This window comes from Dermacentor albipictus, chromosome 2 (assembly GCF_038994185.2).
Source record: "Dermacentor albipictus isolate Rhodes 1998 colony chromosome 2, USDA_Dalb.pri_finalv2, whole genome shotgun sequence".
NCBI lineage: Eukaryota > Metazoa > Arthropoda > Arachnida > Ixodida > Ixodidae > Dermacentor > Dermacentor albipictus.
In genome coordinates, this window is record NC_091822.1 from 201,981,256 (window position 1) to 201,998,744 (window position 17,489).

At 46.5% G+C, this 17,489-nt stretch overlaps 1 protein-coding gene across 3 annotated transcripts in view; it reads left to right on the forward strand.

Moving 5' to 3' along the window:
* Positions 1-17,489, forward strand: part of mTor (serine/threonine-protein kinase Tor) — a 504,957-nt gene that overhangs the window by 68,799 nt on the left and 418,669 nt on the right. For all 3 annotated transcript variants that reach the window (XM_065435416.1, XM_065435418.1, XM_065435417.2), the window contains 2 exons: positions 10,877-11,056; positions 12,181-12,306. In XM_065435416.1, the coding sequence (XP_065291488.1) occupies positions 10,877-11,056; positions 12,181-12,306 (306 nt within the window). The remainder of the gene's footprint in view (positions 1-10,876; positions 11,057-12,180; positions 12,307-17,489) is intronic.

A 17,489-nucleotide genomic window follows, 5' to 3' on the forward strand; every position in this document is an offset into this window, starting at 1 on the left:
AACGAATTATTTTGAACAAATTCAAAATTAGGTTAACTTGGCATGAATCCAAAACAGCCTATGCATATTCTAATTTTGAGTGTATTAGTGTTGTATGCAGCAGTAGTTTTAAAGTTGGCAGAGCAATATGAAAATTTCGGCGCAAATGACCTAACGTCCAGTTGGCATTGTTAATTATGTAATTAGTATGAACAGCCCATGACAGGTTAATCGTAATATGAACTCCAAGGTACTTATATTTGTCCACAGATTCATGGGCAATTTTATCCAGGTAATACTTAGGTAAAGCATGAGCCGCTCAGGATATTGTTATTACATTGAATTTGTTAATATTAAGTTCCATTAGCCATTTCTTACACCAGTTAGCAATAATGTTTAGATCGGCCTGCAGTGCAGTTATGTCATCGGAGTTACTTATTTTGTGAAAAACAGCGTAATCATTGGCAAAAAAATGAATATTTGAGCATATTTCGAAAGGAAGGTCATTAATATAGATACTAAGAAATAAAAGAGGACCTTGCACAGAACCTTGTGGTACACCTGAGCCCACTTTAGTGCAGGCAGAGTTATGGTCGTTAGCACTGATGAACTGAAAACGATTGGTTAGGAAACATTCTATCCATTTTAAGAGGTTACAGTCAAGATTAAGAAGGCTTAGTTTGTATAGTGATAGCTTGTGACATACCTTATTAAATGCTTTAGAGAAATCTAGGAAAATGGAATAGGCAAATGAGGATTGGTCTAGAATGCATTGTAACTTGTGCGTAAACAAGATGAGCTATGTTTCGCCCAAATATGTTCTCCAGAAACCATGCTGCACTGACGTGAAAAATGAATTAGTTTCGAGAAAATTAACTAGAGGACTATACATAAATGATGTGCTCCAGCATTTTGCAACAGATGCTGGTGAGAGATATTGGTCTATAACTAGCAGGAGAAGATTTAACACCTGATTTGTGGATGGGAACCACCTTGCCAGTTTTCCATTGTATAGGCAAAGTAGATGCGTCCACTAAAAGTTTAAAGTTTTTAGTTTAAGTCTAAAAAGTTTAGTTAATATGACGGAACCGCAAGTAGATGTGTTCTTCAAAAATTTAGTACTTATAGTATCGTAACTTGGGGAAGTCTGATATTTTAAATTGTCAATGAGTCACGCAACACCAGGTGTATCAATGGTGATAGGATCCATGACTGAGTAATTATACTGACTCATAAAAGGTAAATGGGAGCTAGATAGTGGCGAGAAGTTTTTGTTGAACCCTTTGTTTAAAACCGAAGCGCAGGAGTGAGCAGGAACAGGTTCACCGGAAGGATCATTCAATGTGATGCTATTGTCGGCCGAAGGTTTAATTAGCGCAAGAATTTGGATACATTGGTGCTTAGCAATGATGGAAGGACATTAGTGTGGAAATTAACCTTGGTGACCTTCAATGCATTTACGTATTCATAATTTAATTTCATTTCATTTATTGTCACCTTGAAGGCCCAAAGGCATTACACAAGGGATGGGCAATACAAACACGTGTAAGAGTGGTTTCGTGCAAAAAAAAAGGAAAAAAACACGTTGCTGATTTTGTACGACTTTGAACAATCAAATAAAAAATTTGAGTTAAAAGAAGTAACACGGCAATACATTCGCAATAAAATAAACAAAAGAAAAAGACTAGGTGGAAGGGTTGACAAGGGTAGACTATTCCGATTGGTTTATGATGGGTTCATGAACGATGTACACTGGGAACAGAAAGTTATTCAAAGTGATTTGTTAGGTATTCACGAAATTTCTTGCAGTCAGTACAGGTAACGAAGTTGTCAGGGAGTGCATTCCAATAAACGATTGCATCAGGAAAAAAGGAAGTGGTCATGGCAGATGAGCGACCGGGTAAACGTGCTATGGCAGAGCTGTGACTTAAGCGAGAGGAAGTTCGTAATGGTGGTTTAAGAAGGTGGTGCCTTGAGCGTGGATTGTAAAAAAAAAGAGTGCAGCAAGCAAAGCCGTGATATGATGCTGTGAGACTTCAGTGTTGGCAGACCTATTATTTGCTTCAAAGAAGAGACACTAGTGTACCATGAATAATGTAAAGTGATGAATCGGGCGGCTCGGTTTTGAACGGATTCCAATGATGCAGCTAGGTAATCTTGAGATGGATGCCAGACAGCAGAAGCGAATTCGAGTTTTGGACGGACAAATGTCACGTACGCCAACTTCTTTACCTCTGGGGATGCCTTCTTTAGATTTCTTAATAGATACCCGAGTGAGCGCGCAGCTTTGCGATGTATTGTTTCGATATGTGTTATCCAAGAGAGTGATGATGTCAAAATAAGACCCAGGTACTTGTAAGATGAAGTAGCGCTGATGTTGACAGAGCTATTGCGATAAGTGAACTGAAAGGGACTGCGTTTTTGGGTAGAAGACATAGATTTGTATTTCGATAAGTTGAGAGGCATGTGCCGTTTTTCGCACAGAAGCAGTTTTATATTTTTCCCAGCGTGATTCACTAGGTGACTGATTGGCTAGTCAATAAAGGCATTTTTTTCCTGTTTGATAAACGTCAGATATGGCTATTATACAATGGGTGCATGGGGATTAGAAGTTATTGTGCGGACAGGAATGTATTTTACTGTTACGTGTTCGACTTGGGCTGCAAACATGTTCCAGTTAGACTGGACAGAACGGTCATTAAAACCGTGAAGAAAGACTGCAATAAATTTAGCTAGCTCGTTATTTATGGCATCAGAATGAGCTCTCTTGTAGTTGTGTATGGTTTTCTTCATTTTGCTAGTTTGAACAGAAAGAGCAAAGGTGAGCAGCGCATGATCACTGATACATGGTAGATGTGTTACCATACGGGCAAGGCCGGGGCTTGAAGTCAAGATTAAATCTAATACGTTCGCCGAGTTAGGCGATATTCTAGTTGGTCCGGTCACAAGCTGCAAGAGTGAAAAAACGGAGCACAAATCTAAGAAACTGCTTGCCTCGGTCGAAAATGGAATAAACTTGGTGGCTGTGTATTCCATGATATGTTTGGATAGTTGAAATCATCAAGCAGAAACAACGGGGACGAAGGAAAACGTGTGAACTATATATACCCAGAAGAACACCACCTTCTCGATGCTCAGTTCGATCTCAACGGTCACTGCAAAATGATTAGTGTCCTAAAAAATTTCGAAGTCATGCACGTGGGCTGGAAGCCATGTTTCAGTAAGTGCTGTAATACGTGCACAGCACGTGTCAATAGCAGAAGAGAGTGAGTCACGTTTATTAAGTACACTTCTAATAATGATACGGAACAGCCGCCACAGTGTGGCTGCACTGAGGAGGAAGACGACGACATGTGCCCGTTTGATACAGCGTCGCCATATTTGCCACCGTTGGTCTACGTGTAAATATATTGTAAATAGGCTTGTACATTAGCTACACGTAACATTAATTTGGTGGAGGCGGACATTACCCGTACCCGTCATGGAGCTGCGCAGCGGTCGCAACGGCGACAGTGTAATTTCAGCTCCTGCTGGCGGCACTTCATCCACGCAAGCATCTCCTCCTGCAGCCCCGACCTACGTTGCCGTTTCCCCCCCTCGGGATCCTGGTGTTTTCAACGGAGTCGGCAGTCTTGATGTTGACGACTGGCTCCGCTTATACGAACGTGTCAGCACTAGTCACAGGCGGGATCCGACTATTATGCTCAGCAATGTTCTTTTCTACCTCGAGGAGCTGCACTGGCATGGTTCCAGACTCACGAAGAGGAGATTTCGAGCTGGGATCTCTTCAAAGAGAAGCTCCGTGACCTTTTTGGCACTCCGTTCGGTCACCAAGTCAATGCCAAAAATTGGAGGACGCTTAAGCTTCGCCTTCAAGAGTGGGACGCGACAGCGTTCCCGTCGACCCGCCAAGGGGTATAAGACAATGCGCTACGCACAGCAATCACTTACGATGCGCCCCGCATCGGACTTAGCGCCCACCTATCACGCGGTGAACGTCGAGCAACGCAGCGTTCGGCGCGACAACGAAACGTGCGCCTGAGCGAACGAAACGAACCAAAGAACTCGGTGTCTCGGAGGGAAAACGATCTACGCGAACGATCACGCCAAACGTCGTGATCGGCACGGGCAGAGAGATAGTAATCTAAACCGGAAGCACGGCGAAGCGTCGTCAGGGGAGAGGGAGTCCCGCGACGCGCCTGGCAGCGGTCCCAATGCGCGCGCGGCGCGCCTCCTGTCGGGGCAGCGCCGTACATTGAGAGGAGGGGGTCTTCTGTGTTTGCCGCAAGATGGCTCTGCGTGTGCGGAAAGCGCAAAAGAAATGCAGCGGAAACGCACTTCGCAACTCGTGTAATTGTGACTTCTGTACGTTACATGTTCATAATTACCGATATACACCGCAGTATAACTTTCCACGGCTGGTTTCGAAGGCAACACCGCATTCACTAGAGGCGCGTTTGCACCGCTTGGAAGCATCGAACTCGTGGCTGAGTGGTAGCGTCTCTGTCTCACACTCCGGAGACCTGGGTTCGATTCCCACCGGGCCAATCTTGGAAGTTGCTTTTTATTTATGAAGAGCCTGCCGTGATTTATCGCTCACGGTCAACGCCGCCGACGCCGACACCCGACGCCGACGACACCGGCTTTTCTGCGACACGAGCTCCTTAACGCTATCGCGTTAAAAAAGCCCTTGCCACACGTGTATGGAGGTCGACCGAGTCTTATGTGTCCTACATTCTCGATGTCTTGGCCCTTTGTGCCAAGGCTGATCCGAACATGTCTGAGGACGATAAGGTTAATCACGTCCTCAAAGACATTGCTGATGACGCCTTCAATTTACTGGTGTTTACGAACGTCAGCAGTATCGATACGATCCTCACAGAGTGCCGCCGGATATCCCAGCACATCACGCGACTTCCCAACGCAGCTGCTGCGTCGTTTTGTGACGACCTCTTCCACCAGCCGTCGCGATGTGACAACTTGACCCGCATCATTCGTCGTGAGGTCGAAGCAGCGCAACCGGCGGCCCCTTCATTCCCGTCACCTGATCATTCTCTGGTGACAATCTCCTTGATCCAGGCCGTCGTCCGTCAAGCGTTGTCCAATGTTGGTCTGCAATCCATTCGTTCCGTACGCTTGGAACCTCTTTCTCCACGCACGTCCCCACCCAGCTCTTCTTACTTTTTTATGGACAGCGCAATCCCTCCAAATGGCGAACCGTGGACGACAAGCCGATCTGTTTTAACTGCCGACACCTTGGGCGTGTTGCTTGCCACTGCCGCAGCCGCTGGACTTCTCCGACGCGCCTATCTCCTGATTACCACCCTCATCCCTCTAGCGCGTCCTTTTCCTTCACTCCTATCTTCGCCCCATCATCGGACCCTGCAACACCTTTGACACAACCCCGCTACTCCCGCTCGCCTTTTCCCTCCCGCCGTCAATCTCATTCGCCCCCCTCATGCCGTGCTCCTTCTCCGACCTACTCACCGCACCCCCGACTGGAAAACTAGACAGTGCAGCTTCTGGAGGTAAAGCTGCAATGACAACATTGGCTCGAAATCCTCGCTTCACCTTACCCACGAACAAGAATCTTTTAGACGTTCTCGTCGACAATGTACCTGTGTGCGCGTTGATTGACACTGGGGCGCATATGTCTATTATGAGTGCTGCTCTTTGCCGTCGGCTCAAGAAAGTTCTGATGCCTGCCCCGAACCGAGTTGTACAAGTCGCCGATGGAGGGACTGTCACTATTGTTGGCATGTGCTCTGGCCGACTCACGATTGCTGAGAGACAACACCGTCGTCCTCTTCACCGTCATGGAGCATTTCCCTCACGAACTCATTCTCGGTCTGGATTTCCTTGCCAATCATTCTGCCTTCATTGACTGTTAGGCCGGCTCACTCTGCCTTGATTTGCCTCTTCTTGCTGACCCTGTGGACCTGCCTCCGAGCCATTTGAGCTGCATGGATTTTATTCGCCTACCGCCTCGCTCTGTGACACACGTCGACTTATTGTCCTCACAAGCTGTATGTGATGGCAATTACGGGTTCGCACCAATTCCGGCCGTTATACATGGTGTTACCCTGCCGCACACTGTGCTGGCAACTGCTGGCAACTGCGCCTGCCTTCCCCTTGTCAATTTCGCTCTAACCGCGCAAGATGTCTCAGGGGATCTCATTGGCTATAATTAGCACTTTGCAGGATGATGAGGTCAAGCCATTCAGAGTGGAAGATCGTCACAGCTCAGCCCATATTGTGACGTCATCGCATGGTACTGATGTCGACATTGAGAAGATGGTTTCCTCTGACCTTACACCTGCTCAAGCTGAAGCCCTTTGCCGCATTCTTGAAGGCTATCGCGACATTTTTTACTTTGACAATCGACCCGTAGGTCAAACGTTCGTTGTGCTCATCGCATAAATACTGGCGATGCGAACCCTATTCACCGACGTCCATATCGTGTTTCTGCATCAGAACGAGCTATTATCCAACGGGAAGTAAAAAAGATGCTTGAAAAGGACATCATCGAGCCTTCCGGTAGTCCCTGGTCTTCTCCCGTCGTAGTTGTCAAAAAGAAGATGGAACGTGGCGCTTTTGTGTAGATTATCGCCACCTGAACAAAATCGCAAGAAAGGATGTGTACCCTTTGCCACATATTGATGACGTTCTAGACTGCCTGTACGGTGCCACCTATTTTTCTTCTATCAACTTACGGTCTGGCTACTGGCAGATATCCGTCGATGACATGGACCGAGAGAAGGCTGCATTTGTTACCCCTGACAGCCTTTATCAGTTCAAGGTAATGCCTTTCGGTCTCTGTAACGCGCCCGCCACCTTCGAATGAATAATGGACTCTTTGCTTCAGGGGTTCAAGTGGTCCACCTATTTGTGCTATCTGGACAATGTCATCGTTTATTTGGCCACATTCGACACGCATCAAGACCGTCTTCCAGCGATTCTTGACGTGTTCCACCGCGCCGGTCTCCAGTTGAACTCGTCAAAATGTCACTTTGCTCGCCGCCAAATCACCGTCCTTCCCTGTTCGAACTTCCTGTTCGAACTTCCTGTTTGAACTTTCCTGTTCCAAGTCTGCCAAGGACGTTCATAGTTTCTTAGTGCTGTGCTCTTATTTCCAACGGTTTGTGAAAGATTTTGTGATCATCGCACGTCCCCTTACCAACCTCTTGAAGAAAGAAGCCCCTTTTTCTTGGTGACCTGACCATGCCGCATCTTTTTTGCGGCTCACTACTCTCCTTACCATGCCTCCAATTCTGGCCCACTTTGACCCGTCTGCCTCAACGGAAGTTCGAACTGATGTGAGTGGTCACGGCATAGGAGCAGTGTTAGTACAATGCCAGCGTGTACATGATCGTGTTATAGCCTATGCCAGCCGACTTCTATCACCCGCCGAACGCAATTATTCAATCACAGAGCGCAAATGCCTCGCTCTTGTGTGGGCTGTTGCGAAGTCTCGTCCATACTTGTGCGGACGCCCATTTTGTGTGATCACTGATCACCATGCTCTTTGCTGGCTATCCTCGCTCAAGAACCCCACGGGACGACTCGCTCACTGGGCATTACGCCTGCAAGAATATACCTTCTCTATGGTATATAAGACGGGACGCTTGCACCAGGATGCCGATTGTTTGTCCCGCTACCCCGTCGACAAACCGGCTGATGCGGACGCCATCGCTTGCATTTTCTGTGTCCCAGTTGCTTCAAATCGGCAACGAGCAACGCCGTGATCCGTCATTGCGAGCCCTCATTGACCGTCTGGAGTCAACGCCTGGCGACGCCTATCTCCGGATGTTTCTCCTCAAGGAGGGGACATTATACCGCCGCAACTTCGATCCCCACGGCCTTGAGCTTCTGCTCGTCATTCCATCACACCTGCGTTAGACTGTCCTCCACCATCTTCACGACACTCCCTTGGCTGGACACTTGGGCATCTCGCGCACATACGACCATGTACGCCGTCTATTCTTTCAGCCGGGTCTCTCCTGCTCCGTGCGGCACTACATTGCCGCTTTCCTCCGCGCCAATTACTCACCGAGCGTGGCTGCAGCTTTCTCTCGGCAGTCGTCAAGGACATCCTTCGCTCCTGCTCGACAAAGCACAAGTTCAGCACGTCCTACCACCCACAGACCAATGGCTTCACGGAGCGCCTCAACCGGACCATCACTGACATGCTTTCGAAGTACGTTGCGACTGACCACCACGACTGGGATCTTCACTCACCATATGTGACGTTCGCATATAATTCATCGCATCATGACACCGCCGGCTATTCACCCTTCTATCTCCTATAGGGCCAAGAACCCGCATTGCCCTTGGATACTTTGCTGCTCTCGGCCACACGTTCCGCCACTGAATGTGCCCGCGACACGATCGCACACGCTGACCACACATGCCAGCTCGCCCGCACCCATCTCAAGGCCTCACAGGAGCATCAGAGACACCTCTATGATTGCCACCATCACGACACTCACTTTTCTCCGGATTCTCTGGTGCTTCTCTGGTCACCTATTTGACATGTGGGCCTTTCCGAAAAGCTGCTGTCACGCTACACTGGCCCATACCGTGTGGTGCGACAAGTGACCGATGTCACGTATGAAATCACCCCCGCCGACCTCTCAGCGTCATCGTCAACTGCAAGTGACATCGTTCACGTGGCAAGACTGAAACCATACCATACACCTTTCACCTCAGATGTGTAGATTAAGCACCGGAACGGTGCTTCTACCGCCAGCGGTGATGATGCGGAACAGCCGCTACAGTGTGGCTGCACTGAGGAGGAATAAGACAACGTGTGCCCGCTTGATATAGCGTTGCCATATTTGCCACCATTGGTCTACGTGTAAATATATTGCAAATAGCCTTGTACATCAGCTACAGGTAACAATATTGTCACGTGGTGGTGACGTTGAAGAACACAGTAGCAATACTGTGAAGGACAAAAGTAACTTTTATTGGGCGAACCTGTGCCCACAATAACAGGCTACACTTATAGCACAACGATAGCGGTGAACACGGTCGGCGATCGTCGAAAATCTGATCAGCGGGTCAAGCGTGTCCGCTTTTATACTACATCAGTCGTCAAATGTTCCAGAGTAATCGCTGGGACCCGCGTGCCTTCCACAAAGTTCTACATTATTCGTGTCGCGCACACATGCGGTCAGATCACACAAGGTTCGGTCACAGACAGCGGATGGAAGCATAGACAACATTCCAGAAACTTCCGATACATGCAGGCGCGTCCTGCGCTGTACGATAACATTTTTTAGGCAGTGAAATGTGTCGGCCGATAAAGACAAACAATTACACATGTCAATATTATTGAATAGGACAGTTAGGCGGCATTGTGAAGTATGGCCACTACCCCTCATTATCTCCTATCTTGAAGAGGCTTGTGCAGCATTATCACCCGAGGCGGTGTCAAAGCATTGCAGTTTAACCTCTTCAATTTTGTCTGTCTGCATGTTGTAGCAAAAACATTTATTGTTCATGTATAACTTGTTGTATCGAAGCTGGAATTGTGGTGCGTTTGGTTAAGCTTTGCCGAATTCAAGTAGTTTTTTTAGAGCAGTACAGGTTGAGGCACATAAGTGTTTGGCTACGGTGATGTTCTGTTCTTTTAGGCAATTACGACAAGATAAATTTTTGTTTTGTTTTGAAATTTTCAAATTTAGCTATTACCGGGAAACACTTACTCGGTGAAAATTGGCCTAAGCTGAATTGATTCCGGCGGGAGCGTGTCAAGTACAGTCGTAAGTAAGCTTGCTAACCTAGATCCTGTTTCGTCCCAGGTCTCCTTGCTGTCTGAAAGGCCATAAAAAATTAAGTTGTCCCGCCGCGACCTACCTTCAAAATCATCGAAACTTGACTGCAGGGAGGCATCCCGACATGACAGTTGGTTAACCGTGTTTTGCATGGATGCCACTTCGTCAGTAAAGCTGTCGAGCCTCTCAGACTTATCTTCCAAAGTTTTGAGTCTCTGCTGAATGCCAGTAATTTTTGAGTCCAAGGTTTTCTGTGCATTTTTGATAGCTTTGACGCCAGAAGTCAAATTGGTCTGGGCTTTGGAGCTCTATACGGCCTGTTCGTGCACGCCTTTGAGCAAATGAAGGAAAACGCTCACTTGCTCAGCAGGGTCATCCAGCAGAGATTCAAGCTCTAAAGGGGCGTTAGAGCATGTACCAGGCCCCGGGTTTGCTTCAACGTCTCCTGAGTGCAAGAGCAAGATTAACACAGAAAAATACTCGCAAACAGTCTCGCAGAGCACCCGTGAGCACGGGAGAAGCAGTAACCATCGATCATCCAATTTCTTAGCATGCAAGGGAAGCTTGTTACACACCTGCACAGAGAAGAAACGCAGATTTGCAGCCATTGTGGTAGGACTGCTCCCGTGCCTACTGAAGCTGATGTTGACGTACTGGTCATGTAAAAGCTTGGTGGAAAATAATGTCGTCGTTGACTGGGCTGGCCGCTGATAGACGAGTTGCATTGACAGCAGCGTGTGCATCTTCGGCGGGGCGATCCATCCGTGTTCAGATGGTGTTGACAGGTGCGTGTTCAGTGGTTGTGCACAATCATGGAATTGTGCAACCACGACACAGTATCATAACTCACAGTATAACCTACAGTATGCAGTGCCTTGTGGTGGAAAGCTTTATATTTATATATTATAGTCCATGGTTGAATGAATGCCCTAGGACTTCCAGGATAGTTCATTGCAGTAATTAGCTGGCATTCAAGTCACTCTCTGATGCCTGCTTTGTCCTCACTTTTTCGCTACATTTTCATTTTCCTCTGGCATCTGCTTACACTTGTGTAGGTGTGTGGCAGGTGTGTGTCCTAAGTGTGTTGAGCAGGCATGATGACTTGCGTGCCCTTGCAGGTATCTGGCCGACACCATGGACTACCTGCTTGGCTGCCTACGAAGGGAGAGGGAGCGCAGCTGGGCTTTCCTCTCCATCGGACTGCTAGCCGTTGCCGTGGGTGAACACTTGTTGCCCTACCTTCCTAAGGTCATGGAAGTTATTCGTGTGTCTTTGCCCAGCAACAGTACACCATCCAAGTAAGTGGATGCAAAACTCATCCCAGAAGAGTTGCATTGTGTTCACATTGTGACCCAGAAGAGACCAAAAGGGATGCGCTAAAGTCATCTCTGCATTCCCATTACCACACCTGTGCTTAATGGTCATGCCCAAGTTAATCTTTAAAGAGGGGCAACACATGTATTCTCAGGTATTCAATTTGATAGTATTGATGGGTAGCTCTGAGGAAAAGTTACAGGCAAGAAGAAGAAGCTTGTTTGAGATGCAGGGGATCTGTGTCATTTGCCATGGCATGCATGCAGTTGCCAGAAAAAGCAGAAGTGAGAGTGCTTGGGGGGGGATTGTCAGGTTTTCTGGGGCCACAGAGAGCACGGCTAGCTGAACAGGACTATGTGTAGCTCTTCAGTGGTCCTGCCAGTGTTTTCCTTTTGGAAGAACCACTGTTGCCTCCAACAACTTATTAGATGCGTGCAACCACCGTTCATATGTCTAATGTGTGCAAGAAAGGCAGTAACAGTTTATATAAAAAATTGCTTTGGTCATCCCTGTTATTACCAATTATTCATTGCTGAAAAGCACACTATAGTATTCAGTGTGACTGATAGTTTAGTGAAGTGCAGTGACGGGCTTCTTGGTTCATACAGCTGCAAGATCACACGAGAATCTGACTTTCTGAACGTTTGCTTCATTGCCTACGCTACTGAGTAGGCTATATTCAATTCGTGCTCCCACGTCAACGTGCTGATGACTGCTGACGAAAATGCGGTGCTGGCGAATCAAGGGCACACAAGTGAACATTCGGAAAGCGAGATCCTTGCACGATTTTGAACCAGGAAAAAAAAATTTTTCAATGCAAACAACAAAAGTGGGACGCCAGGGACAGGAAAGAGTGCTGAAAACTTGTTCTTCTTTTCAACTGCCTTAGTTGTACAGTATGATAGATATCTGTATTCCTTTGCTGTGAAAAGTGTTCAGCCAAACCTTCTGCTTTCTGTAGTTTCAAAGTTTTTACATAAAGCTTAGTTCTTGCAGTGTAACCATCTGTGCTTGATATTGAGGCATTCTTCATTGTGTTGGTATTAGACTATTGGTATAAGTCTGCATGTTTACAGAATTTAATATTTTCCTTTTATTGTTCTACCAGGAAAAAAGGTCCCGTCTTGGATCCTGCTGTGTTCACATGCATCAGTTTGCTAGCAAGAGCCAACAAGAGCAGCATTGCCAGTGACCTGAAAGACCTTCTGGACCCCATGCTTAACACTGGCCTCAGGTTGATCTTCTATCTTAATTTCTCAAAACATGCCTCGTGCAATGATTCATGGTAGTACAGTTAAACCTCGATATAACGAAGTTGGTAAAATCGGCAATTTGCTTCGTTATATCAGAATTTCATCCTATCGAGATTCGAGCTTTTGTGCAAAGAAGTACAGTTGCCGATCGATTTTTCTTACATGGAAGAGGGCTGCAGAATTTCCCAAATTATCGGGAAATTGAAAAAAGCAGATGAATGAGAAAAAAATTATGCAGATCCCACAGACTGTGGGAATCGATGTAAGCGAAGCTTTCTGGGCTAGTTGCTTTGATTGATGACAATTAGCAGTGATGTTGACGCCAAAACCTTAATTTCTTCAATGCTTACTCTAGCATGAGAGTGGTGAGCTGACTTTAAACATTACCTTGCATGCACCACTGCTGTTTGTCTGCATAGTACACAGAACAAACAGGGAGAGGTATTTGCTTGAGGAGCTGTTGTGCGCAATATTTCATAACCTCTGAGTGAGTTGAGCATTGTCATTGCCTCACATGGCACATCGCATGGTGGCAGAAGTATTAAACTTGAATTGGAATAAGCTTTGAATAATAAACACCTTTTTCAGGAAGCGTAGCAACAGAAAGTGGACCAGGAAGAGCCGTAATGGTGAAACAAGAAATCAAATTGACATCATATTTTCTGCTGATCCCAGCATCGTGCAGGATGTAGAAGTGATAGGTAGGGTACAGCAAAGTGATCATAGGTTAGTGAGGGCTAGGATTCACCTCAATTCGAAGAGAGAAAGAGCCAAATTGGTCAAGAAGAAACAGGTCAATTTAGAGGCAGTAAGGGTAAAAGCAGACAAGTTCAGGCTGGTACTTGCAGACAAATATGCAGCCTTAGTACAGAGAGATGATGAGGATGACATAGAGGTAATGAATGAAACCGTAACGAGGCTGGCGTCAGGGGCAGCAATCGCAGTGAGAGGCAAGGCACCAAGGCAACCAGTAGGCAAGCTCTCCCAAGTAACAAAGGACCTAATAAAAAAACAACAAATATTGAAAACTGATCAGCGAGGCGAAAATAAGTGATATTCGAAATTATAATATCAGAAAGACTGAAGAAGCTGTAAGAAATAGATGCAGCCTGAAATCAGTGAGAAGTAAACTTGGCATAGGACAAACCAACATGTATGCCATGAAAGATAAGCAGGGTAATATCATCAGCAATTTCAAAGATATAGTAAAAGCAGTGGAATAATTCTATACATGTACTGACCTGTACAGTACCCAGAGAAGTCAGGATACCTCCATTAGAAACAGTAATGAACAGGATACAGAAACTCCTCTTATAGCTAGCGATGAGGTCAGGAGGGCCTTGCAAGATATGAAATGAGGAAGAGTGGCAGGAGAAGAAGGAATAATTGTCAATTTAATCAAATATGCAGGAGACATAATGCTTGGAAAACTTGCGGCTCTCTATACGAAGTGTCTGTCGACTACAAAGGTCCCAGAAAACTGGAAGAATGCAAACGTTATACTAATCCCCAAAAAGGGAGACGTTAAGAAATTGAAAAATTATAGGCCCATTAGCTTACTCCCTGTATTATATAAAATATTTACCAAAATAATCTCCATTAGAATAAGGGCAACACCGGACTTTAGTCAACTAAGGGAACAGGCTGGCTTCAGGAAGGGATACTTTACAATAGTCACATCCATCTCATTAATCAGGTTATCGAGAAATCCGCAGAGTACAATAAGCCTCTCTATATGGCTTTCAAAGATTAAGAAAAGGCATTTGATTTAGTAGACATACCAGCAGTCATAGAGGCATTACGTAATCAAGTGGTACAGAACAGTTACGTAAATACCTTGAAAAATATCTACAGAGGTTCTACATTCAGACTGGGATACATAGCGCAAAAAATGACACAGGGACAAGCTGAACACAGGACGAGCGCTAACTTTCAACAACTGTGTCATTTTTTGCGCTATGTATCCCAGTCTGAATGTATCCCACCAACACGCCCAAACTTCTTCCCTGCTAAAGAGGTTCTACAGCTACCCTAATTCTGCACAAGAAAAGCAGGAAGAGACAGAGAGAAAATAATGCAGAGAAAGGCAGGGGGGTTAACCAGATTCCGGTTGGCTACCCTGTGTGCAGAGGGAAGGGTTAAGGGGGATAAAAAGAGAAAAAGCAGAAAGATACCTATAAAGAAAGGGGTCAGACAGGGAGGGACAATATTTCCAATGCTATTCACAGTGTGCTTGGAAGAAGTATCTAGCTATTAAACTGGGAAGGCATAGGAGTAAGTATCGACGGCGAATATCTCAGCAACCTTCGGTTTGTCGATGACATTGTTCTATTCAGCAACGATGCAGACGAGTTACAACAAATGATTGAGGACCTTAACAGAGAGAGTATAAGAGTGGGGTTGAAGATTGATACTGTATACAGAAGACAAAAATAATGACGAATAGCCGGGAAAGGGAACAAGAGTTCGAGATTGCCAGTCAGCCTCTAGAGTCTGTGAAGGAGTATGTTTACCTAGGTCAATTAATCGCAGGGTACCCTGATCATGAAAAGAAAATTCATAGAAAAATAAAAATGGGTTGGATCGCGTATGGCAGTCAGCTGCTGACTGGAAGCTTACCATTATCATTGAAAAGGAAGGTGTGCAATCGGTGCATTTTACCAGTGCTGACATATGGGGCAAAGACTTGGAGGCTGACAAAGAAGCTTGAGAACAAGTTAAGGACCGCGCAAAGAGTGATGGAATGAAGTCTGCTAGGCATAACGTTAAGAGACAGAAAGAGAGCGATTTGGATCTGAGAGCAAGCGGTACAGTCGAACCCGGCTATATCTAACTCGCAAAAAAAACCTATCAGTTCGATATTGAACATAATTCGGTATAAGCCCGTTAAATAATTGCATGTCACAAAAGCACATACCATTTATAAGATCACTTTATTGATGAAACTAGCTTACTTTCGCATGAAATGGTCCTGCACTTTCTTCTGCTTGGGCAATTTCGCTGCACGCACGCACTTCTCAACATTTTCCAAGGAGTTGGGGCAGCTGAGGCCGCAACCTTCCGCATTCCTGCAGAATCACCAGACTAGTGCGAGCGCTTAAATCACTTCGGAGGGTGTGGACAAAGGACTCTCGTTGCTTTCCTCATTGTGCCCACTTTCACTTTTGCTCGGTACGATGTTGGCAATGTAGTCTTCATGTCTTCGTTTTCGGGCTCTCTCGTGGTCGCAATACCATCATTTGCACTCACAAACTCGTCCACCGTTGATTTGTCAACAGCTTCCGGAAATTCTGACAGCTCGCTCCAAACTTCGCCAACACCGGCAACGGCTTCGTCGCATTTATCAGAATTTGCAGTCATCCCCGAGCACGCGGAAGCGATTTCAGATAAACCACTCGCACACGGCTGTGCATACGCGTCGTGCGCCACGGGCATCGGGTCGCAAGTTTGGCTGCTTTAGCCCTAATCTTCCCCTTATTCTTCCTTCAAGATCGTGCTGAGAGTGCTCCTGAGAATCTTGCACGCTGCGGGGACATCTGACTTCTCACCGCATTCGACCCAGTTTATGATTTCGAGCTTCACGTCAAAAGGCAAATTTTGTCGCTTCACGCTAGCCATCATGGCAACACTACAAGAGAAGGTCCACAAGGTGCATGCACGATGAACCAGAAAAGCAGCGAGACAACTCGCACTTTCGCCATCTTGCACGACGAGGGCACAAGAGCCTCTGATTGGCTGCCTGAGCAAACGCTGCGGGCGGGCAAGGATGATTTTTTGCAAGGGGGTGTTGATGGCTTGTTCGACGCAGCACGGTCATGGTTGAGAGAGCGGCTGGATGGAGCCATGCTGCTGGGTTATCCCGCCATCGCGAGGGAAAGCCGACTTCCGGGGGCACTTTTCTGCCGCTTGAAGTTTCGTATATTGGGAGTCGCTGCTATTTTTGTTCGATGTAAGCGTAATTTTTGCTATATATACTCATTGTAACTTTACCGTGTCCAGAAATTGTTCGATATATCGAATAATTCGATGTAAATGGGTTCGATACAGTCGGGTTCGGCTGTATAGACGATATTCTAATTGACATAAAGAGAAAAAAATGAAACTGGGCAGGTCATGTAATAAATACGCTGCTTAGATAACCGTTGGACCATTAGGGTTATAGAATGGGTACTAAGAGAAGGGAAATGCAGTCGAGGACAGCAGAAGACTAGGGGGAGCGATGAAATTAGGAAATTCATGGGCACTAGTTGGTATCGGTTAGTGCAGAACAGGGGTAATTGGAAATCACAGGGAGAGACCTTTGTCCTGCAGTGGACATAAAACGGGCTGATGATGATGCTGCTGCTGCTGCTGCTGCTGCTGCTGCTGATGATGATGATGATCAGGAAGAAAGGAAGAAGCAAAGATAAAAATAGCTTCGCTTTAACAGTTTGATAAATTTGGGAGTCGGTGATGTAAGATACGGTATCATGCCTCGTATGTTGACGTCGTCGTTCGATGTTTCAAATTAAGCGAAGCCAGCCATGCTTTCTCGTGCACTCTGCTCCCCCCGGGTGATAGCATCAACTGCACTGTGGAGTGGAGGGTAAGTTGCCGCGTGACTGACTTGGCCGTGGCTGCGCATGGCTGTAAGCGCAGCTGAGCTCGTAATCTGCTGCGTATGCAAAGATTAGGCGGGCCGAGATGCCATGGCACCATGTAAGCGTCTTACCGTGCATTTAGTACAGTGAAAGCTCGTTAATTCGAACTTCAATAATTCGAATTTATGGATAATTCGAACTGTACGATTTGGTCCGGCCAAGCTCCGCAGAAGTCTATGTATAAAAAAGTCCGTTAATTCGAACGCGAGAAGGTTCCCTCACGGATAATTCGAACTACGCTCGCTTGGCACACGGCCAGAGAAACGCGCCTACTGCCTACACACAAGGCTGTATTGCCTCCGAAACGGGGAGAACGGCGAGAGAAGGCAAAATCGGAAAAAATCTAACCGACGCGAGGTCAGCCAGAAGGCAGCGGCGGCTGCCGCCTCTCCGTTCTACGTAACCTCCGAGACTTCTTGCCCGTTGCGAATCTCGGAGGCTTTGCAAATCTTGTATAGCTGCTAATGTTGTGCGGAGATGGCACGGCAAGCGCCAAAACACAGCGAATCAAGTACGTCGTAGCT